Source organism: Rhinoraja longicauda, chromosome 20 (genome assembly GCF_053455715.1).
Source record: "Rhinoraja longicauda isolate Sanriku21f chromosome 20, sRhiLon1.1, whole genome shotgun sequence".
NCBI lineage: Eukaryota > Metazoa > Chordata > Chondrichthyes > Rajiformes > Arhynchobatidae > Rhinoraja > Rhinoraja longicauda.
Genome location: NC_135972.1, coordinates 6,736,253 through 6,761,511, shown reverse-complemented (window position 1 = coordinate 6,761,511; position 25,259 = coordinate 6,736,253). Strand labels below are relative to the sequence as shown.

The window sequence follows — 25,259 nt, the reverse complement described above, 5'->3', positions numbered from 1 at the left end:
TCGAACTTGGGTCGCTGGCGCTGTGAGGCAGTAACTCCACCGCTGTGCCACTGTCAGCTCTTCCTCATCTTAGTCTCATCTCCACAGGGAGGGAACACCAAAGTGAAAATGATCCTGGACCCATTCATTGTGACTAAATTGGCCCATGCCTGAGAGCTGGTTACCCATACATTCTCTCAGCTGGAGAGTTGTTTTCTTTCTCCCTTCCAATTCTTTGTTAATATTTCCCTCCATTTGCTTTGTTGAGAAAAAAAATCTTTCCTCTCATGGGAAACAATCATGCCGTGTTACTTCCCACATCCCTGCAAAATCATTATCATGAGGAACGGGAAGGCCTTGGACCTGAAAGACAATAGTAAATGCAACACGTGTTACATAGTGATAATGTTTTATGATGATATCACTGAGATTTACTGCAGCAATATTGGTGTTGACAATAGAGAAAGGTACAGCAGGCTTGTTAACGTCTGGGGTTGATTGATGTGGTTTGCTTATCACAATTCTCAGCCACTAATATAAATTGTTTTTTTTGGTGCTCTAATTGCTGTACCTAAAGGATATTTATCTATTCTTTAGGAGTCAACTGGATATCAACAATAAGAAATGTGTGGCAGATGCTTTGAAGGATGAATATGCATTTCTACAGAGGAAATATCCCTCACTTGCGAACAGACATGGAACCAAGTATCTAGCCAAAACTTTAAATAGGTAATATTGTGTTAAACTGACATATCTAACAAAGGCATAGCATTTAAAGTCCACTCCTCTCTATCCTATGTTAAGATCATTCTTCCACCCATGCACTGAACAGCCAGGAGAATCTTTATTGAGCCCTGACTGGTATTTGTCAAAGTTCGCCGAAGATGACCTGATCATTATCTGTCGATCCACACCGGTGGCCATAGATTCAATGATAGTAGTTACATGTACCGTGGTACAGTGAAATGCTTTGTTTTGCATACAACCCAGTAAAATCTGGTGTGGGTGACAGGGATTTTATTTTGCAGTGGCAAGCCAAGGTTCAGCCACTTCTCCAAAACATCTTCGTGGTCCTATCCATACAATGGGTTTTCTAAAAGACTTGCTTGTCCATGACAGCCACTCACCTGAATGGAAGATGCAGTCAGATAATAATAATAATAAACATTTTATTGTCATTCAAAACTATACACCAGACAAGTGCACATTTGAACGAAATTCCGTAGCATCTTTGCTCACAAAGTGACACTGAATAATAATCTAAAGTGCAAATAATTGGACATTTGCCGGTCGATGAGTTGGATGTTAATTTTCTACTTGTAACACTTATTTACAATTTGCTCTTTTTTGTTGTTGTTCAGAGTAATTGTTATTAGAACAATGCCTGTATTAGGGGGTGTTAGCTACTGAAGAAGTTGGACAGACTTGGATTGTTTTCTGCAGTACAGCAGAGGTTGCGGGTGAGACCTGAGAGAATGATATGAGGCGTAGATGGGGCAGACAGTTAGAAACTTTTCCCAGGATGGAAAAATCAAATACTGGGGGGTATAGCTTTAAGATGAGAGGGGCAAGGTTTAAAGGAAATGTGCGGGCCAAGTTTTTTGAACACAGAGGGTGGCAAGTACCTGGAACACACTACCAGGTGTGGTGGTTGTAGCAGATAAGTGTCATTTAAAAGACTTGGATAGGCATGTGGATATGCAGGCAATGGAGGGATATGGATTACGTGCAGACAGGTGAGTGATGGTCTTGCCATCATGCTCGGCACATACATTGTGGGCTGAAGGGCCTGTTCTTGTGCTGTACTGTTCTATATTCTAAATGATAATTTTTTTTGTTCTTTGAGACTGCTCATGCACCATATCCGAGATTGCTTACCGGAGCTGAAGACCAGGATTAACGTGCTGGCAGCTCAGTACCAGTCTTTACTGAACAGTTATGGTGAACCAGTGGAGGACAAGAGTGCCACTCTTCTGCAGCTCATTACCAAGTTTGCAGCTGAGTATTGCCAGACTATTGAGGGAACAGCAAAATACATTGAAACGTCAGAGCTGTGAGCATGCTGCTACTTATACATCCTACATAATTATCGTGCTTCAGTGATGGGATAACTACTTAACCACAAATTCTTTTATATTCTTTCCAGTTGTGGTGGAGCGAGAATATGCTACATATTTCATGAAACATTTGGGCGAACTTTGGAATCTGTAGATGCACTCGGTGGACTCAATACCATCGACATTCTCACTGCAATTAGAAATGCCACTGTGAGTAGTCAGAAAACATTTCTAAGAGTTACGGTTTTGAATGGTTGAGGGAAGTTTTCTGTGTTTTGTTCCCTTTTACATGAGGACTCCTGGGTTGAGGATTCCTTCTTTAGCTGCTGTGTTTATCTAAAGCCCTAAGGCAAGCTCTGTGCGTCTGCTTGACTGAGAGATCTCCAGATCACCTGCCCACTGAGTCCATAATTGCTCATTCTGTGTTATCCCACTTTCCCATCCACGCCCTACACACTAGGAGCAATTAACCTACAACCCCAGGTCTTTGGGATGTGGGAGGAAACCGGAGCACCCGGAGGAAATCCAGGCAGTCACAGGGATAATGTGCAAACTCCACACAGCACCTGAGGTCAGGATTGAACCTGGGTTACTGGCGCTGTGAAGTTACTAGATGTATTTGGTGGGGATGGTGATTAATGTTTGGGCCTTTTCTGTACTTGTTTTCACATCGCCCAGATTTGAAATGCTTTTTTTCATCCTTTCATAGCGTATTGTTTTTTTATGATGTCCGTTCATTTTAATGATATGCTCCTCAGGTCCTCCTGGCAACTTCCTTCATAGAAGGAATAGACCAGGGAGAAAGCATGCTGCGTCATTGCCGTTTAGAACTTTGATATAAATGTTATTGTGCTTCTGGAGGAGTGAGATATTAACTCGGTCTGTTGCATCCAGGGTCCACGTCCGGCACTCTTTGTTCCTGAGATCTCCTTTGAGTTGTTGGTGAAGCGACAGATTAAACGCCTGGAGGAACCCAGCTTGCGATGTGTTGAACTGGTCCATGAGGAAATGCAAAGGATTATACAGCATTGCAGCACATACAGCACACAGGTACACACTTCATTCAATCGTTCTCTTGTGCTACTAGATGTTATCTAAAGCTTGTCTATCAGAATGTCAGTTTAATTAGTTTAGAGATACAGATGGAAACAAGCCTTTAGCCCACCAAGTCCACGACCATCAATCATGCTAGTTCTATGTTACCTCACTTTCTCCTCCACACCCCATACATTGGGGCCATTTACAAAGGCCAGGTAACCAACAGACCCACATGTCACATGGGTGGAAACTGGAGCACCCTGAGGAAACCCAGGCGGCCATAGAGATAACGTGCAAACTCCACACACAGACAGCACCTGACGTCAGGATCAAACCCGCGCTGTGAGGCAGCAGCTCTACCACCAGTTCGGAAAGATTTATTGGATTTGAGATCTTTATCATTGCAGAAATAAAACAATTAACACAAAATACCCGATGACTTTTCCCACGTTGAGATTATCTTGGAGCTAAAGTTTGCAAAATGTCTGATAATTAAGATTTTTTGTGAATAATTAAAACATTCAAAACTACTCAACTAAAACAACATTTAAAAAACAGTAAATACTGAAAATGTAAAAACAAAACAAAAAAGATTCCAATTACTCAGCAGGTCAGGCTGCATCGGTGGGAAGAGAAACAGAGTTAATCTTTCAGGTTGCAGACCTTGGACAGAATGTTTATTCCTAACAAACTGACCAGTATCTGCAGTTCCTTGTATCTCCATTTAACTGTGGAAGGGTCTTTGAGCTAAATAGTTATCTCTGTTTAACTTCCCATAGTTGCAGCCTGACTTGCTGAGTATTTTCAGCATTTCTTGCTTTTAGTTTAACTATTTAATCCGTTCTGAAATTGGATCTATTGATCAGGGTTGATCATTGGCTGTTATGTGAAGCAGAGAGCTGACTTCTGTGTTGCAGGTCTTTGTTGATCTTCTGCTTTACCTTGTGTTCTCTCTCTTAGGAACTGCTCCGATTTCCAAAACTCCACGATGCCATTGTGGAGGTGATGACGTCACTGTTGCGCAGGAGACTGCCAGTTACCAATGATATGGTACGTGGCTTTCACACGATAAGATTTACGCTTAGATTTGCAGAAAAAGACTCAATGTGAACTATTGAAACACGTTATCTCTCCTTCGTGATTCTGAGTTTTTAAAATTGTGTTGAAGACATTCTTTCATCACTCTTGTTGACTGCAAAAAATTAACTTGCTACATCACCCTTGTGACCTCCATGTGAGTCTGGTGATTTATAGTATTCAGAGTTATTCTGCATGGAAACAGATCCTTAGGCCAACTAGTCCATGCCGATCAAGTTGCCTAACCAGGCTCGTCCCATTTAGCTGCGTTTTAGAAACATAGAAACACAGAAAATAGGTGCAGGTGTAGGCCATTTGGCCCTTCGAGCCAGCACCACCATTCAATAGAATCATGACTGATCATCCAAAATCAGTACCCCGTTCCTGCTTTCTCCCCATATTCCTTGATTCCGTTAGCCCTGAGAGCTAAATCTAACTCTTGAATACATCCAGTGAATTGGCCTCCATTGCCTTCTGTGGCAGAGAATTCCACAGATTTACAACTCTCTGGGTGAAAATGAATTTTCCTCATCTCATTCCTAAATGGCCTACCCCTTAATCTTAAACTGTGACTCCTAGTTCTGGACTCCCCCAACATCGGGAACATTTTTCCTTTATCTAGCCTGTCCAATCCCTTAAGAATTTTATATGTTTCTATAAGATCCCCTCTCAACCTAAATTCCATTGAATATAAGCCCAATCGATCCATTCTTTCAACATATGTCAGTCCCGCCATCCCGGGAATTAACCTGGTGGTTACCCATATCCTTCTAAAATTTTCCTATCCATGTAGCTGTCTAAATGTCTTTTAAATGTTGCAATTGTATCTGTTTCTGACACTTTCTATGGCAGCTCATTCCAGGTACCTACCACCCACTGCATGGAAAAAGTGACCCTTCAGATCCCCATTAAATCTCACCATAAACCTATGCCCTCTAGTTTTAGACCCCTACCCTGGGAAAAACACCGTGGCCATTCACCTTACCTCCAGCCCTCATGATTTTATACATCTCTGTTAGGTCCCCCACTCTGCCTCCTACACTTCAGGGAAAAAAAGACCAGTCTCTCTTTCTAAATCAAGCCCTTTATCCCTGGCTCACCATTTGAAATTTTGATGGCTCACTATCTGACCCTGGTGACAGAAAGAAAACAGGCAGGTGGTAGGTGTCGAACTGTTGCTTTTTAAATGGTGCCATTGATCACGTGTAATCCTGGATGATGGTCCACTTTGAGTAAAGAAAGTTCTCACACGGTTATACACAGTGCTTCATATCATTGGGCTGTTCCTTCTGGTTCTGGACTTTCTCCCCTACTGGAAACTTCTGCATTTAGAGGGTCGTATCATACTATTGTGTTTTTAAATTTTAGATTAGGGCTCAACTTTCAGAATCTTTTACACCACTCTTTATCTTAACAAGAATCCCATCACATGATGTTCACTCCTTCTCAATGGTTTTTGTACACCTCGGCTGCTAATTGATCCTTTGTCATCGTACAATATTCATTCTGGGATGACTGTTCAGGATGGTGTTTCAGAGGCTTTTAGATCGATGCTTGAATATGCAGGAATATTGATCATGTGCAGGCAAAGGAGATTAGATTAATTTAGCATTTGTTCGGCAAAGACATTGTGGGCTGTTCCTGAGCTGTACTGTTCTAGGCTCTATGGCCTGCTTTCTAGTTCATTCCTTCTGAATGGAGTGCAGAAACTGCCACATATACATTTTAGAAATTCCTCCTTCATTGCATAGTTACTATTTAGTCCAACAATGCAGATATCCCCTTATTGCATGTACTGCTAATTTTCCCTTTGCCATCTCCAAACATCAACACTACTGTTTGGGGACCAGTCCCATTAACATTTCTTGCCCCTTGGTCATTTTTGCTAATTATACAGATTCCACATCATGTGTGTGAATATCTTAAGAAATATCTTACAGGAGATCGAGATTTAGAGAGGGAAATGCAGAGAGACTCCTTCAGCTCAAGACAAGATGAGAGATGAGTAAGAGAGCAGAACTGGAGACACAGTGCTTGGCGATTTAGAGGGCTGAAAGAAAATTGCAGTGAGGTCATGAATGGATCGACCCCAACTTTGTCCCTCATAATGGTATATGTTCTTTAGACTTTAGAGATGCAGCACAGAAACAGGCCCTTCGGCCCACTGAGTCCGTGCCGTCCAGCGATCACCCATATACACCACTACTATCTGCACACTAGGGACAATCTTATCAAAGCCAATTAACCAACAAACCTGTGGGTCTTTGGAAGGAAACCGGAGCACCCAGAGAAAACCTACACATAGGGAGCACGTGCAAACTCTATACAGACAGCACCTGTTGTCATGATCAAACTTGTGTCTCTGGTGCTGTAAGGCAGCAAGTCTTCCGCTACGACACTGTGCTGCCCTCTTGCGATTATTTGGAAAATTCTGGCATATTTCTGATATAATTGGACATGTAAATATTAAAGTCTGTGGAGGGAATGAATGTTTCATTTAAAGATTCACTTAAACCTGTCTCCTTGCACTAATAACATTTAATTGCTTTAATTACCTCTAGGTCCACAATTTGGTCGCCATTGAGTTGGCGTACATCAATACAAAGCACCCAGACTTTGCAGATGCCTGTGGAGTTTTGAATAGTAACATAGAGGTGAGATTTTTTAAATTTCTGATTTCCATCTAGTGTTTATTACCTTTCAGTGCTGAATTAACAATCTGCTATATTGTTGCCTGTTGTGTACTCATTTATTTATTTCAGATGTTTGCAATATTTCATAGCTGGGACTTCAAATTACAGTTCTGCAAATTGGGTGATTCATTGTCCAAGTATTTTATTTCTGTGGTTAAAACCCCAGGGTGTGGCAAGCATTGTCTATCTTAGAAGGGACATGAACAACTTTATTTAGCTTCGCATGGATATACTGTGTAAAAATAGGCCTGTTTATTGATGATTGATATTTTGATGATGCTCATCTTTAAATGAAAATAAGAATGAGTGTCTGGGTCCAAGTTCTAACTTGCGAGACACAGAGTTGTGTCTCAAAACTGGTGTTGGCACTGCTGATTACAGCTCATTAAAACACAATCAACAATGTAACCCAGGGACATTTCCTGAAATAAGCATGTCTTCATTTCTTTTGCTGAGTGCCCCCAAATTTGTGGAAGGGAATGCATTATTTTCAATTGTCGTCTTTGTTGATTTCCAAGTGAATTGAATGAAGTCCTGGTGACCCCTCGGCAGAGCAGATGGTTTCCTTGGATTTGATAGAAATTAGAAATTGCCGTTTATTTTTCTAATTGATACTTTCTTCTGCAAATGTGTGGCACAAGTGTGGAACGGACTTTATCTAGGGGTTTTTTTTCCGACCTCTATTGTATGCCTGTGTTGAATAAAGGTTGAGGGCAGCAAACACACCTTTCCATATTCTCTAGGGATGCTGCCTGACTAGCGCTACAGCGCTAGTTACTCCAGCGCTTCGTAGCCGCATTTCAGTAGGTTTGATGGGCACATTGTTATTTGTAATAACAATTCACAATTTTAATCATCACTATTTATAGTTACAGTCATAAGGTCATAAGGGATAGGAGTACAATTAAGCCATTTGGCCCATCAAGTCTACTCCGCCATTCAATCATGGCTGATCTATCTCTCCCTCCCAACCCCATTCTCCTGCCTTTTCCCCATAACCTCTGACACCTGTTCTAATCAAGAATCTATCTCTGCCTTAAAAATATCCACTGACTTGGCCTCCGCAGCCTTGTGTGGCAAAGAATTTCAGTCTGAAGAAGGGTCACGGCACGTAAAGTCATCTGTCCATTCTCTCCCCCCCCCCCGATGCTGCATGACTCGCTGAGTTCCTCCAGCACGAGGTGTTTTGCTCAAGATTCCAGCAACTGAAGTTCCTTGTCTCTACATAAATCTTGGTATTTAAATTCCCGAACCAAGGAAGTAACATTTGCAGTTACATTAGATAATTAGAAAAGTTATGGATAAGGTTAGGAAATATATTGATTGCTCCTATCCACAGATAACCTTCTGCACTCTGCTGGCCATATCTGGGTTCAAGTGTGCTGTTCCGTTGTGTTGTAATGTACTGGGGCACCACTGGAGGGCACCAGGGAGACATGTGTGGCCAGGTGGTTTTCTATTGAACAAGGGAGAAATTGGCCAGAGGTGTTTCTGGGCTGCCGTGCACAGACCGGTTGCTATAATGGCCAGGGAGATGGGAGTAAGTTGGTCTGTAGAAACACAGAACTGCAGATGCTGGTTTACAAAAACAAAACACAAAGTGCTGGAGTAACTCAGCGGTTCAGGCAGCATCTCAAGAGAATGTGGGAAGGTGACATTTTGGGTTGGGCCCCATCTCCAGACTTGTTGGTCTGACTGCCTTATCTTGGGTAATGGATGTGTTTCCCCCAAGGATGCAAAAATAGGGCTTATAATTCTTAAGTTTAATTTTTATCATTTTTTCTTTTTAAAGTCTGACCTTTGTATTCACAGAGTGTGGTTTGTTTTCTCAGGAACAAAGGCGTAACCGATTAGCAAGGGAGCCACCCTCTGCTCTGCCTCGAGAAAAGGTAAAGTTTAATGGGGCCTCCAGTTGGGTACATTCAGGCAGTCTCAGCATGGCTGGCCACATGCCTCTCATGCCACATGCTTGATGATGGTGGGCAGAGGAGAGGGTGAAACGTATGAATTGGAAAGGGAATCAAGGCTTTTGTTTGGCATCAGTCTGAATAAGTATTAACAAAGCCTTGACATAGTTTGGGTTCATTATTGTCACGTGTACTGAGGTACAGTGATAGGTTTTGTTTTGCATGCTATCCAACAGATCAGATCATTATATATTGATACAATCAAGTCATACTCAAGTACAATAGTTAGAGCAAAGGGGAGATACAGAGTGCAGAATATAGTTCTGTGAATGTTGCCAGGAAATTGTAGGCAGCAAGCAGAGTGGGAACCAAAGGGAAGAGCCCTCAATTAATCTACTTTTGTCTTTTTTATAACAATAACCCTTGCTTTAAAAAAATATTGATTTCTTGGAAGTTGAATTTCTCTAACTTTTGACGCATGGTTTATGCCTTGGCAGCATTTCTGTATAAACAACTTAGTGCTTTATTAATGATCTATTCATGTTGTTTCTGTAATGGGGATACAATTGTAAGAATGGCCGTTGTAAATCCTTTCCTGCTTTTCCTTCATGGTGCAGTCTTCTAAAGTTCCCAGTGCCATGTCTGCTCCTGCCCAGGAGTCTCCTGCTGTTGCTTCTGCTGAGCTTGAGGGAAAGGTTGGTCACCTATCTGCTGCATGCTTTGTGTTTCATGTCTAATCATATGCTGATGGTAGCTGCAAAGTGTATTAGTGTTTTGAAAATGCACTTTGCAGCCACTGCTTTTTCTGACAATTTTGTGAAAGGGATTGATTTGTCATTGACCTCTCTCACGTGTATAATGTCGTATCTCCTGTCTAGCTATGTGCTGTGGCAATAAATTAGAGAGTAATGTAATGGTGGCGATGGAGGAATTTGTATGTATTTCTGGGAAAGCAAATCTTAGATGTGGTTTGTGCTTGTAAGTGTTCTGTGTAAATTGGGCTACTTTCAGAGATCATTTACAGTGCTTTAAGGGGTTGTCATTTAAAAACAGAACCATTTACAAATGTCTTTGTTACTGATGTTTTCTGTGACACCCATCTCAGCCTTTAACTAAAGAAGTGCAAGTACAGAATGGGAATCAGGATGCTGCATCATCTGGAAGCTGGAGAGGGATGTTGAAAATATCGTCTGCACCAAAGCCAGATGAAGGATTTGCTGAAGAGAAGCCGAAGCTGCTGGCTACTGGCAGTCCCCACAGAGGGCCGTCGGTAAATTTCCTCGATGTGGTAAGCAGCAAGTCTCTTCTCAATTATTCTCTCTCCCTTGGACAGCAGCAAGTAGATTGTTCAGCAGTTTCTCAATACAATGGGTTCAACACGCCTTTTACTGTCAAAGCATTAGTGCCTTCCCTTATTAATTCCATCAAATCTCGTCTCTCGTTATTCCCTGTCCTCTTGACTCTTCCTCTATGAATTGAATTTAATTCAAAGTTGCAGCATGGAAACACATCCTTTGGCCCACCTTATCCATGCTGACCATCGATCACCTGTTCACGTTAGTTTTATATAAGTCCCAATTTCTCATCCACTCCCTATACAGTCGGGGCAATTCACAGAGGACTATTAACCTAGAAACTCACACGTTTTGGGATGTGGTAGGAAACCCTTGAGGAACGTGCCAACTCTACACAGACAAGATCAGGATCGAACAAGGGTCTCTGGCGCCGTGAGGCAACAACTCTACCAGCTGCTTCACTGTGCATGGACCTCTTTCTGTCAGAGAATGACGGTTGTTAGTTTTTGGAAGAAGTATTTCTTTTAAACCAACAGTGATTCTCCTGCAGAAAAGTCATCTGCAGGAAAACACAAGGTTTAGTTAGGATAGGGGGCAGATGAACAAGTGTAAATCCTGGCTATTGCAAAATCAAAATATCTCAACTGTTTTGTTTTCTTTCATTGTGCCAATGATTTAATTTAATCAGAATTAAATTGTGCCAATGATTTAATTTAATCAGAATTTTACCTTTATATATTGTAAACAATGCAAGTAGTAGATGTCTTTATGTGTTCTGTTCTTTATCACATGCAGTTATTAATATGGGTGTTATTTTTGCAGCGCGTTCCTGTTTCACGTAAACTCTCGGCCCGGGAGCAGCGAGATTGTGAAGTGATTGAACGACTGATCAAGTCTTACTTTTTGATTGTGAGAAAAAATATCCAGGACAGGTAGGTTTTGTCATGAACAGAAGCTATTGGAAGTGAGGGGGGGGGGTGGAGAAATGGATGCGAGTCCAGGTGTGGCACAGTGGAGGGGTTCAACAGCTGTGACACGAGGGTTGCAAACTCCCCCCCGGTGGGGATTTGGGTTCAGATACAACCCTTCCAATTCAGCATATTCTGTGCCGGGAATGTCTGAAAACAAAGTGTGAAATTCTATTTTTCAGCACGGTGCTTATAATTTGAAAGATCGCTTAGATTCACAGAGAGACCAATTTTTACCAAGTCTTTCTTCTGATTAGAATGTAGTTCAAGATGGTCGACATCAGATAAAAAAATAAGCATATTAAAATTTGATAACATCTGTCCAATTTACAATGAGAAATGTAACAATCTGTTCTATTATCTATTGTAGAACTATAATAATTATTCTATCATTGCCACTTCTCAATTGATTTAATACATTTAAGTACTCGTTTGCCTGTTTAGTTGCTATGAATATATTGCAGTGTCATGTGTCAAAAACAACACTAATTTCTTCTGCTCTTCTTAGCGTGCCAAAGGCTGTGATGAATTTCCTAGTTAATTATGTAAAGGACAATCTCCAAAGTGAACTGGTTGGACAACTATACAAATCGATGCTCTTGGACGATCTCCTTACGGAGTCAGAGGATATGGCCCAGCGCAGGAAGGAGGCTGCAGACATGCTGAAGGTATTAACTGATTAGTTTACAGATACAGCATGGAAACGGGCCTTTTGGCTGACGATGGATCACCCATTCACACTAGTTCTGTCGTTCCACTTTCTCATCCCCCCCACTCCCCCCGACACACTAGGAGCAACTTACAGAGGCCAATTAACCTGCACGTCTTTGGGATGTGGAAGGAAACCCATGTGGTCATAGGGAGAATGTGCAAACTCTACACAGACAGCACCCAAGGTCAGGATCACACCTGGGTCTCTGGGACAGAGACAGTGCTCTACAAGCTGCACCACTGTGCCACTCTGTTAATTTAAGAAAAAATCTTCATAAATCTTATTCATAGATTTGCTTTGTTAATTTTAAAATTATGTATTTGTCCCTACCTGGATGACACTGTTCTCCAAAAAATGTTTAAATAAGTAAATGTCTGATTTCACCATTGATTTTTGGTCTGCTGCAATCAAACACACCCTCTCCAATATCCACTTATCACTTGCCAGACTTTGACCTGTTCCCAGCTTAATCCCCCCCCCCAATTATAAATCAGTCTGGTCCCGACCTGAAACATCACCTATCCATGTCCTCCAGAGATACTGCCAGTTACTCCAGCACTGTCTTTGATTTGTAAACCACCATCTCCAGTCGCTTGTTTGTACATAAGTCAATGTCTTATCATTCTAGAATAACCCTGTCCATGGCATTTTTATCCTATGGTACTTCCTATTTTATTGGCGGATCCTTGTGCCTAACTGGTTAAGGGATGCACATATAAGAGAAGGGATCACTTGCACTCACCCAGGATGTGCTTGAAAGCTGACTGAATGCTGTTTCTTTCCACACAGGCCTTGCAACGAGCCAGTCAAGTCATTGCAGAGATACGAGAAACACATCTGTGGTGAAGCCGGTCGACCACATATCCTGAAGTTTCCCCAAGAGAACAAAGCAATTACTTGAATGTCGCTGAATTGAAACAATGCACTGTTTATTTGCTAACCGTGTTTAAAAAATATATATATTTATGAACTGGTACGGAAGAAAGTTGTAGAAACCCAATGCCATAAAATCTTGTCTTTTTGGTAGTTCCTCCTGTGTAATATCAGCTCGTGGTTCTGTGGTGATAAAACACGCTAGTTCAACCATTGGAACCTTGTGCCTCCATTCCAGCTTCTTTACCTCTCTAATGTCTGCTTGTTATGTGAGAAGTTATACCCATTAAATTTTGTACAGTCCCCAAAAAAACAACATATTATTTTGCTCTGCCAGTTTTGCCGATTAAACACTTGACATTGCTGCTTCACCTTCAGAACAGTTCTGTTAGTGCTGGGAATATGTTATAACTTTCACCCCAGTTTGTCCTTATTGTTCAGAGTAAAGGACCAAGTACCACCTTTGTGAAAATGTCGTCCTGGGTTGCAGACCTGATAAATCCGAGCATCTTGCCTGTTGTACAGGTGTGAGAAATGGAGTGGCTGGAATGGGATCCAGTGCTGGGACCAGGCAGTAAGTAGTCAGTGCAGGAGTTAGAGGCAGAGAAGGTTAACCAGGAAGTTGGCAGCAGGGGGTTGAGGTCAATCAGGGACTGCTGCTTTGTCAGTGCATCTCTACAGGGATGGGTGCGAAGACTGAATCAGGGAACAGTGTGACATTTATGTCTTGGAAAAAAAGTATTTCAAGCAGTCATGACACTGAGATTATAGAGAGAAATACACTTGATCTAATGGGAGGTTATTACATCAATTATACTCTGCACCCCAATCAGCCGTTGGTGGCTTTTATTTGCAGCTGCTTTACTGGTGGTGTTTCCATTTTGGGGTTATGTAAAGTAAATTTGTTGAGACAGAAAATATTTCTCACTGATGTCACCAAGCTGTCTTACGAAAGTCCGTCAGCACAATATTCTCTTCCACTAATGTTATTATTCTATTTGTTTTGTAATTTAACATGCAACACAGATTAATATACGACATCTGATATACTTCCTGAAAACAGGGGAAGTTATACTAAGCATTTTCATCTGCTCAGAATGAATAAAGTTAAAATGTTAATGCAAATATCAAGAGTCATGAGGTACTCTGCTTCCAATTTAACTGAACTGTGGATGGGAGTACAATACTAACCACTGTGCAACTTCACATAACAAAGGTGTCAAGGAACAACTTTAATCTCCACACTACAAGCTAGCCTCACCAGCAGTGAAACAAACATTTATCCAATTTCCATCTTGGCAGACATAATACTTTTTATATATCTGAACCTGAGATATAATAGTCTGAGGAAGGGTCTCGACCTGAAACGTCAACCTATTCCTTCTCTCGAAAGATGCTGCCTGTACCCAAGTTACTCCGGCATTTTGTGTTGATCTGAGATATAAAGATACATTACTGAGATTGCACTGTGAATGCATATTTAGCACAAGCAACCAAGAAGAAATCTTCCATCTCAATTATAAGAAGACACAATCGAAAATATATTGTATGGTAGTTCACGATGTCTGTTTGTACTTTATCTAGCGAATTATTTTTATCCAAGTGGAAGAAAATAAAAGGGCAGGGCATATGTTCCTTATTTTTCTTTTGCAGAAGCTACAACATATAAAAAAAGTACTAGCCTATAAAAACAAGCCTTCAGCCCACAATGTCAAACATGATGCTAAATTAAACTACTTCCTTCTACCTGCACCTGACCCAGTTCCCTCCATATTGATGGTCCTATCTTAAAGGCCACTAAAATGTCTGCCATAATCACCGTGCGTTCAAGGCACTCGCCAACCTCTGTAAAAATCTGCTTTGAACATTGCATCTCAACTTAAAGCTCTGCACTCTCGTCTTTGATACTCCCACCTGGGAAAAACATTCTGACTGTCCGCTTTATCTATGCCTTGCATAATTTTATTTACTTCTATCAACTTTCAGCATTTAATTAAAAACAATCCAGTCTGTCCAACCTCTCTTTAGATCTAATCCTCTCCCATCTAATCCAGGCAGCCCCTTTACCCACAAAGCCTCACCATCCTTCCTATAATAGTGCAACCAGAACTGCATGCACTACTCCAAAAGCTGCCTAACCAAAGTTCTCTAAAGCTGCATCATGACTTCCTGACTTTTATACTCATTGCAGACATACCATATTTAAGAAATGGACAAATACAGGGGAAAAAAAATTGCAACTGATGTGTTACACCAAACACTTTCAGAATGGTTTGCTGGACAATGATCAACTCTGAGCTCAGCTAGTGACCAAAACCAACTGATTCAGCATTACAAGAAAATGAGGCTGGGCTCTTCCAATGCTTGTAGTTCAGCTGTTAACTGATTGCATTCATCTAAACATTTGGATTTAACACAAAAACTGAGGCATCCAGGAAGGTATTGGATGGTTATTAAGTGAGTTGTAGGAACTTTGTTCTGCTCGTTGCAGTGAACTAGACAATCATGTTCATAATGTGGTCCTTTAATGGATCACAGTAGCCGTCTCATCATCTCCTTTGTGACTCTAATGTTAATCTTTAAGTTTATCTGCTTTTAGGTTTTTTTTTTATGAGGAGAAAGTTTCCTGTCATGCATCAAGACTAAGCATGAATATGTCCCATTGCATTATCCAAAACAGTACTGTAAAGCATAGCAGAAGATTGGTTTCCATGAAGAATCTCATAATACATTTCAAATGTAGATGCTGTATGTTTGAAGAAGGAAACATGTTTGAAATGGGTAGAGCATTGATTTAGCTTTAGGCTCATTATTGTCATGAGCCAAGATACAGTGAAAAACTTTTCATACAGATCAGCTTAAACTCAAGTAAAATAGATAGAGCACAAGGAAAGATATAGGGTGCCAAAATATAGTTCTCAGCATTGTAGTGTATCAATGCCACTGATGCTGTGTTTGAAATTTGCACATTGTCACTTATACTTTGCATCACACTACACAACCTCCACAGATATGTTCAATCAGTAAATTATATCCTGAAAGGTTTTGCATTAAGGCACATGAAGTAAATTCAAATTGCCAGGAGTAGGGCTTAATATAACACGAGTCTGAATAAAGGTCCTAATCCAAAACATCACCTATCCATGCTCTCCAGGGATGCAGCCTGACCCGCTGATGTACTCTAGTACCTTGTGTCTTTCCTTGATAAACTAGTATCAGCAGTTCTGTTTCTATTGTGAGGAAGTTTTGTGCATCAGCCACAGGTGCAGCTGTGACTGCATTAGCTTTGCACTAAGCAGCTTCACAATGAACGGCAGTCTATTGAACCTTGTTTTGAAAAAGACACAATGAAAGCTTTAGCCTCATTGCAGGCAGGATGAATGGCCCTGATACAGAAATGTGCAACTGCAAAGACAATTCAGAGTTGTCATAATAGCTGTGAGCCACTAATATGTGTGACATGCTATGGGGTGGCATTCAGATGTACTCTCGTGCTTGGGATCTTTACACTGAGATAGTCACGGTCAAATTTATTGTCCTGGCCTTGAGACCATGCCAGGCTGCCACTACTGATCTCAGCCATATATCACAGCTCATGACAACATCAGAGGTCTCCTATCCTCTACGCTTGGACTGTATAATTTTTAATTTTGACAAGGAGTAGTGGCACTCTGCACTGAGATATGGCAACTTCCAAGATGCACACACTCCAATGTGTGTGAAACCCTGAACTCATATTGCAGTACTACTCCCTCAACGTACTGCTAGTACATGCTACAAATTCTCTCACAGTGACTGCCTTATACAATACAATAGAACAGGAGGGAAATTGATCTGCCAACAGTCATAAAACACAAAATACTTGAAACATGAAATTAAAGTGACAACTGGAAAGGATTGGGGATGAGCAAAGGGGGGGGGGGGGGGGGGGGAGGGGAAGGAGAGGGGAATCAGTCTACCCCACGACAGAAGGGGGAGAGTTGTACAGTATGTCAGTAGCATTAGTGCTGCTGGCTCACAACAACAGGTGCCTGGATTTGATTGCCGGTTTCTTTCCTACTTTTCTCCCACATCCCCAAAATGCCCTAAAAGGACATCACAGGAGAAATTAAACAATGCAGGCAAATATCAAAAGAAAGTTGATGGGCACTGTGAGAAAGAGTAAGTGGCAGGTTATAGGGAAATGAGAAGGTATATGACTGAGTAGATTCTTCTGCTGGGAGTACAGCATGAACCCAACAGATTGTAAATTTGTAACCTGAGAGTTCAAACAATGAGCTCATTCTCAGAATCCACATGGACGGACGAGGTTGGCAGACAGTTGTCCTGGGATGCATCTTTAGGTTTTGGTTTACTACTAGACCAAGTGGACCCGTTGGGCCCAAACCTCTCCTGCATTGGTGCAGCACCCTCTCCTCCCTCTCTCTCCTCAACACCCCCACTCCCTTCTCCCCCGCTCCCTCCTCCTCCCCTCCTTTTAAACTTTAAAATGTGAATAATTTTAAATATATAACACCAATTTCAATAATACTACTTGCATTATCACTAAAGTGACAATGGTGAGTAAGGTGGGCCTAAAATTGTCTCGCTATCGTGTACCTTTTTGGCTGAAGTTCAGTCACAAACAAGATAACAAACAAGAGTTTTAGTATATAGATTGTGAAAAGCTTTGTTAAATCTTAAGAATGACCAGGGTATAGAGGTTTCAGGGGTGATAGAGGAAAGTATAAAAGGGGAAGCGGTGTTGCACTACTGATTAGGGAGAACCTTATGGCAGTACTGAGGAGCAGATCCAGGAGAGATTGGCCGTTGAGGCTCTGTGGGTAAAACATAGAAATAAGACAGGAACTCACTTTGGGATTATGCAATATTGGAACAGATATGTAGATAAATCACAGTAGTTTGTAAAAACAATAAGGGGATTTGAACTTTTCTGACAGTAACTGGGAATGCCTTAGTCTGAGGGGCACAGATGGGAGAGAATTTGTAAAATATATTCAAGAGGGTTTTTTAAAAGAAGCATTGGGTAGCAATTCCTAGGGAAGAGGCTATACTTGAACTTGGATTGGAGGATGGGCAAATGATGGAAGTGATTTCTGTGAAGGGACCCATTGGGAATAGTGACCATCATTCAGTAGTCAGGGAAAAGGACAAGGTTGGTCCAGAAGTTAGTTCCTTGAATTGGGGATAGGCTGACTTTAATACTACAAGATAGCGCAAGATGAAAGTAGGTTAGATACAACCGTTGCAGGAAAACAAACATCCGATAGGTGGGAGGTGTTTAAAAGCGAGATTGATTTCCAAATCAGCAATGATCCTTAGGGGAAGAGGGGATAAGATTAGGGAACCTTGGGCAACGAAGGAAATGGAAGGTTTCCTCCTGAAACTGAAGAAAGCGTATGTCAGGTACAGGCATAGTATCCAATGACTGGACCCTTCCCCACCCACTCCTCCCCAAGCAGCAATTCACACCTACTCACAGACTAACTCCAGTTTGCAAAGACTGGTCCCTTCCCCTTCCCCTCCCCCCTGCAATCACCAATTTGCACATACTCACAGCCTGACTCCAGACTGGGCCCTCGTCCACTGCCCAACATCAGTCTGGCCACTTCTCCATCTCCAACAATAGAAATTGTGGAGGTGGCGAGGCTATTCAGGAAACAGAAAAGCCAGAAATCTCGAGGATCGGGGAATGTTTCCCCCTCTACCCTCAAGCTCTGTGCCGAACAACTGGCACCGATCTACACAGACATTTTCCCAAGGTACTTTGTATAAACGCAACTGCACACTTATTTCATGAAGCCAATGGTTTGGCTCGGTACTTGGCAGCATGGACTTCCACGACGTCCTTACTTGTTCTGGAGAAGCGGTTCCTACATTCAGTCTGCAAACACCTTTCTGGTGGCTCAGGGATCTTGCCGTGGGACGGAGACAGGTTTACCCTGAAATCCCACCATCTTGAACATCCAGACCCACCTGTCGCAGCTGAGAATTGCCGAGAGCAGGTGTCATTGGACGGGCAGCTGAAGCTGCCACCATGTTTACTCGAGGAGAGAACGAGGGGGCGGGAGCTTTCTGCCAGGCTGCGGGCTTTGATGAGGCAGGGAGCAGCTGGTGGATGGCGAGGAGAAGGGTGCTCACAAACAAGTGAAGCACAGTCTGTGGTGTGGCATCTGGATGCAGGGACATGCACACTGCAGCTCTGACAGAAACTTCAGTAAATGAATATTTTCTCCACATTCTTATTTTCAGGCTTTCATAAGTCACAAATCACAACGCTTACAAGATTTTCTTTCAGACGAAGTTTTCTGATACTAAATTAAATCCAAAACGTAATACCATCCTGTCATTTTCAATTGTATCTTGCAAAGGTAACGAGTCACTGCTCTTCGCTTCTAAGCGAAGAATCTCTGCCATAGAAGAATCAAGTTAATAGTTGACCATATTTAAATTATGAAACATCCATAAATAAATGCCATATTTCATTTAAATTCAGTTTATTGATTTTCAAAAGTGAAAGTATAAACATTTCTTGATTTCAAAAACAAATCCATTAAGTTTTACAACATAATTTTCAATTGTATATACACCAGTTTCTTGCACACACACAAAATAATCACAGCTCATGAAAGGCATTATCATCTGATTTGGATGTTGAAGCACTCTCTCTTATTTTTAAGTTATAGAACACATCAAGAATATAAATTTTATTGTGAAAAAGGATACATTTCACCATTTATAACTTCTATGAAATCTAGCCTAATAATTCTCTCACTGGCAACATTCCCCATGCATTTTCCATGCTTATAATATATATTTTTAAATAGTTGCCAGCATAAACATATATTGATTAATTGCTGAATATAATTTGTGATAAAGTGCAAAAGTAATATTGTTCTTTCTTGGATCTATTTGCATTTCAAGGCTATCAATCATCTTCAGAGACAACATTCCTCTTTATTTACATAATTTCCGTAAGATTTGGATTTAACCTGAGGCTTTTAAGTTACTTAGAGCCACACAGAAACATTTTTGATACAATGTTTAGTAATTTTATTGAAAATCTGAACAATAACGAGTAGAAATTAACTTTTATTCAACTGTATAAATTTAGGATTCTGGCACTTGAGTAATATACTGGCTAATATCTTAAACTATCTGTTTGAAAGTCAGGCCAAAGGCTGAATTTAGACATTGTGATTTTGTTTTTGCATCATAGAAAAATAACCAAGTTTCATAATTTCCAATATGGATATACCAGTGAGAAGGAAATCAACCCCACATATTTTTGTGAACATCTATGATGACAATTAAATGCATGTAACATACTCAAATATCATGAAACCCAAAGCTCATATAACAAAATAATGCAACAATTTGTTAGTTTTAATTTTTCCCTAATATCAGAGTTACTGCTAAAAAAGTCCTTTTAAGAATTCCACACGTATCCATTATGCATCATGTTGAAATATCTTGGCACCAATAATCATATTATATGGCCACACTAAGAATATTCATAAAGTTTGATTCAATTCTTTTCCTGCCTTAAAAATAGTAAATGCAAGAAAAATATTAAACAAAAACTGATAACATATAGGTGATTACAAATATTAAAACATTGTCACACATACTTTGTACAATCTAACTATGTTGACAAGGTTTTATTAAGCTTCAAATATTCTGTCAAAGCTTTAAATCTCACAGATATTTCCTGCTGGGATCCAAGAACTTTTTTAGCTTTAGGTTTGTTGACCATTCGTTAAATGCCATTTATGTTTGTAATGCTCATGCTCCATAAACTGAACAGTCAATGCAAGTATAAAATAAAAATACTTGTCATTAAGTGAGACTGGGTATTGCTACTGAGTGCCATCTTTGTTAGATTATGAATCATCATCTTACTGCTGTATGAAGGATACTGGTGAACAGTTGCAGAGTATTTTAGTAGCTGAATACTATTTATGCAATGGAAGCACTCTTGATTTACTATTTAGATTTTTTCTACTTTTGCAATATCAGCATTTGTCAGTATTAAATTTGAATTACTGACGTTTAATTAACATTGTTAGTTAAAGATGCTCCATGAATTGAAAATATGGCCAACAGGCTGTGGGATAAAGGCATGCAGACTGGCACATAGCATTTCAGAAACAACATTCAATATTCTCAAAATAAATGTTATATAATTGGATCCTCAAAACTAGTAAACTACAATGTTGAATGTCCCGCGACTTGCATAAAACATACTCTTCGCCTTACTATAATCAATCTTCAAGTATAATTAATTTCTTAGGAAGGTGAAGACATGAGAGGAATCCAGTATTATATAGATATTCACAGTGGGTTTATAACGACTGGATTCACTTTGGCAAAAAGGGCTCTGATTTACATCAACCATTTTTAAATTGCAGAGGACGAGCTCCCGTACAACATTTAAAAAAAAACAATCTTTGCCTCAATTGTTGTATTGCAAATCATAAAATTAAGAAAGCAACTGGAAACCAAGATTATTTGGTACCATTATTAAGAACTTCCAGAAAGTTTAGGTGTAAGAAATTATTGACTGCATTGTGATAGTCACAAATGTTCAAAACAAGTACCTCACGTGTGTTGGTTTAGCTTAGCTTAAACTTAACAATCAACGTAGTATATTTAGTGAACTGGGAAAATATAATTTCCTAAACTTATTATTAGCTCATCGAAAAATCTTTTTAGCAGCAGTTTGCTTTCCCTTTAAAAATATATTAAAAGGTCTGAAAAATGAAAAAGTGCAGTAGGGACAATAGGAATATACTACAAAAGATAAGAAAGACTATAGGGATGGTGTTGATTTATTTTGCTGATAATTAAAGAGTAAATAATGTTATTTGTTAAAAATATATATATTAAGAAACTGACAGTTTAGTTGGGAAGCATAAAGTGTTTGTCTTTACTGTGGAAAATGTTACTGAATTAAAACTGTATAGAATGTGAAATTTGTAGTCCACTACATGAAAGATAACTGCTGTGTGTAATCCACATGTTAGAATCACAAGGTTAGTGGGAAAGAATAATAAGCTTATTAAAGATTGTATTTCTACAGGAGTCTAGATAAGAAAATGAAATGAATTATACTAATTTTTCTTTGAAATAAAACTGTAGCAAAAATAATAAAATAGAAAATGCATAATTGCTATGTTAGATATATACTTTTCTGAAATCGTATCATTCCAGTCTTTGCTCACCAAATTTACTTATATTTTACAATCGACATTCACTTTCAGTCTGTGGTAGTCATTTGGTGAAAGAATGGAACGACCGGGTACAAATCCCTGAAGGACATTTACAAATTGTGTATTTCAATAAAAGGCATTTTGTGATGAATGTACAATTTCCAAAAGTTTCAGTAGAAAAATACAGTTTTATGCAACAAATATTTAGTTACGGTATACTAGAGTTCAAAAAGTGCTCAAGCCCCAAACATGAAGGCGAATTTCTATTATTTTCGAGAGAGAAAGCATTTGGCAGTATTATTCAATTTTCGACATGCAAATTTACATATATAATTATATTTAATATAATTATATATATAATTACAATCATAATTTTTTTCTGTATTAGTTTTAACGTTGGTCAAAGAAAAATCATCCACTCGTTTTTCCAGTTATCTGCTTTGGATCATCAATAAGGGAAATACTGTACAGTAGTAAGGCACTCGTGATGTACTTAGAAAGATTAAGGCATTTCACCACTCCACAATATTTAAAAAAAGAATGAACCCATAACAAAGGACAATAGGTCTGATTTCCAGAATTGTCAGTTAGATATTAGGATATGGGGAGAAGGCAGGATCGGGGTACTGATTGTGAATGATCAGCCATGATCACATTGAATGGCGTTTTTTTTGCTCAAAGGGCCGAATGGCCTACTCCTGCACCTATTGTCTATCAATACTTAAAAAAATACTAATTTGCAGACTTTTTACAAAACTTGTATTAAAAATGTTGACCCCCACATGGCATTGTAATTAACTTCAATGTTTATTATACTGGATAAGCTTAAAATTAACTTTAAAAGTTATTTTAAGAATTGACTCCATAATTAAAGGATTATTTTATAGAATGATACAAATTTCAAAAAATTAGCTTAAATGTTCTGCTTCCTTCCCTTTAAGAAAGAAAAGCAACCTTTTGTTTCAAGTGCAAAAATAATTTAACATTTTGAGTCCGATAATAACCATTTAACTAAAAAATCCTGTACTAAATTTGCAGTTTGGAAGTGTAAGAGATAAAAGATCATCTTTACTAGTTTATCTACAATGAAATTTTTTGTTGGACACTCGATAACATTAATCAGTAATCTGTGCATCTATCATGAGGATTCCACAACCAACATGAACTGTCAGCAACATCTGGTCACTATTCTTTTGTTTTATATTAATCTTACTTTGGTTAATAATTCTGATTAGGACTCAAATTGCTGCCCCCTTCTTATCCCCACTAATGATGTCTACCTAATTTTAAAACCTCATTCGCTCTTCTCACTATTTCAATCCAAGATTGAAGACCATAAATGTACAAAAATGTTGTAAGAAGGGGTTTCATTTATAGAGCAAAATCACCAATAATGCTTGACATAAAATTACAAAGTGAAATAAAAAAGCGGTAGAGATCTGAAAAATACCAAAATGTTATCATAAGAGTAGTTTTCAGTTGCGAGTCTGGAAGCTTTTCTTTTATTGGAAGTCAGTCTGAACTTAATTGTTAGGTTACTAGTATAATAATGATCCTCATGCATTCAGTGTTCAGAAATGTAATACATTGTGTAGTGGTTTCCTCTTTTTCTGCACAAAGTATGCAACGATATAAATATTACATCAATTGTGTAAAATTGTGCGTGCTTAAAGCGTATTCACAAAATTTCCGGCTGTAGAGTTTTAATTACTGAATGTAAAAATCAGTAGTCAAATATCAAATCTTTGAAATCAAAATGTTGCATGAAATACCAGTGGATTTTTTCACTCTGCATGTTAATGATAGCAACGATAGATATTTATGGAAATTGTCTCTTTCATAGTAAACTTTTGGATTTTCATCTTGTCAGAAAGCAATTGATTAGTTTCAATATTTGGGCAATGAAAATAGACAGGTTAGCATTCTTGATGACCTGTTGCAATTAACTATAGATTAGTTTGTAACAAATCTGCTTTAATTACAATGTATCTCAATTATACTTTGGATTAATCAATTAAAAATATACTATGATTTTGTTGAAATAAATCACATTGTCTCACAAGGCACATAATTCAACCAATCATGTTAAGCAAACCTGAGAGAAGCATAGTGTGACAATTATTGGCCAATAAGTGATCCTTGCACTCAATTATTCTGAGTAGTGCTCAAAGATTTCTACCTTCTAATACTGGTGACATTCTGCATTTATCTCAGTACATATCCCTGTAAATTTCCTGTAGAAGTGGATGTAGAAAAGTGTCCGCCTCAGTCTTTTTAATCTTCTGGACAAGTTGAGCATGCTCTGTAACCAACTGGCGCAGATCAGCCATCTTCTGAAGAAGTTTGGGAAATAAGTAGACAGCATCAGGGTGGTTGTTGTGCAGTTGAAGGCGAAGGGCTTGAACAATGCTCTCCTGCATCTGTTCAATCTGTGATTCATTAACCAGACCAGGTCGATCTATTAAAAAACATTGAAATGTTTAATACTAAACTTCTTTGTACTTTATAAAGCATTATAAAACATTATTTTCAATTGCAAAGTCATCTGATGTGGTCCAGGAGTGAAGGAGTCACAGGCCCGATAGTCCCTTTCCTTGCCGTGAAAATTTTATAAATGTTTTCACATTTTGAGGTAAAATACAACATTAGTCTTCAGTCTCTATCAGAAGCTTCCTACTTAGTACTTTTCTTCCCTGGTCATTGACCCTACAGAAATAGAACTTCAACTTTATGCTAAATCCCAAATTTTGGAAATTCACCCATTAACCATTCTAACTCTTCAGCTCTCTCCACTACAATTTCTCTCAGAGCAAGCTTTTGTCAATTGAGCAGATATCTCCATGTATGGTTAACGTCATATTTTGTTTGATGATGCACCCAAGAAGTGCTTGGGGACATTTTACTACACAAAAACACTATAGTGAAAGCACATTGATTCTTGGTGTTAAATCTGACCACAAATTCCTTCCTATCTCTATTCTACTTTCTGCTGAAATCATCAACTAACGGTTTAGTCAACTCCTCACTTAGCCATTTCAATGTTCTAATTCAAAAAAAGAAATACCAGAGATGCTGGAAATTTGAAATAAATGCTTCTTGACCATCAACATTATCTGTTTCCAAACATTCTTACTTATACTTCTCTCGCATCGAAGATCACCTTTTACATTCACAATTCAAATGATTTCCAATAAATTTAGTAAGTGTTTTGTTGGAATGTCAAAAATTGTACTCTCAAGGTTGATTAGCTAATTCATAACACATGACATAGCAATTTATTTTACAAACTGATTATTTATATTAGAGTTGGTGTCACAGAAGATTGTATCAACTACAAAAAGGATCTTCTGAGATTTTCAGATGACGTCCCTGAACAACAAGTAAAATGATTCATGGAACACAGCAATTGCAAAAAGTTCAATTTGATTGGAAGGGTCCAGTTCAGTGG

General features: G+C 39.2%; 2 protein-coding genes across 7 annotated transcripts in view; one reads left to right on the top strand and one right to left on the bottom strand.

Moving 5' to 3' along the window:
• Positions 1-13,833, top strand: part of dnm1l (dynamin 1-like) — a 34,359-nt gene extending 20,526 nt beyond the window's left edge. The window contains exons 8-19 of one of the 3 annotated variants that reach the window (XM_078416851.1): positions 577-708; positions 1,826-2,032; positions 2,126-2,246; positions 2,931-3,086; positions 4,035-4,124; positions 6,713-6,805; positions 8,677-8,733; positions 9,369-9,446; positions 9,857-10,039; positions 10,869-10,978; positions 11,523-11,682; positions 12,516-13,833. In XM_078416851.1, coding sequence (XP_078272977.1) covers positions 577-708; positions 1,826-2,032; positions 2,126-2,246; positions 2,931-3,086; positions 4,035-4,124; positions 6,713-6,805; positions 8,677-8,733; positions 9,369-9,446; positions 9,857-10,039; positions 10,869-10,978; positions 11,523-11,682; positions 12,516-12,572 — 1,444 coding nt within the window. In that variant the 3' untranslated portion in view covers positions 12,573-13,833. The remainder of the gene's footprint in view (positions 1-576; positions 709-1,825; positions 2,033-2,125; positions 2,247-2,930; positions 3,087-4,034; positions 4,125-6,712; positions 6,806-8,676; positions 8,734-9,368; positions 9,447-9,856; positions 10,040-10,868; positions 10,979-11,522; positions 11,683-12,515) is intronic. The other 2 variants (XM_078416850.1, XM_078416852.1) reach the window with 2 other exon arrangements.
• Positions 13,834-19,135: 5,302 nt separating this feature from the next.
• The window catches only part of LOC144603528 (peroxisome proliferator-activated receptor alpha-like), a 42,293-nt gene continuing 36,169 nt past the window's right edge, over positions 19,136-25,259 (bottom strand). For all 4 annotated transcript variants that reach the window (XM_078416847.1, XM_078416845.1, XM_078416846.1 and 1 more), the window contains exon 8: positions 19,136-24,269. In XM_078416847.1, the coding sequence (XP_078272973.1) occupies positions 24,022-24,269 (248 nt within the window). In that variant the 3' untranslated portion in view covers positions 19,136-24,021. The remainder of the gene's footprint in view (positions 24,270-25,259) is intronic.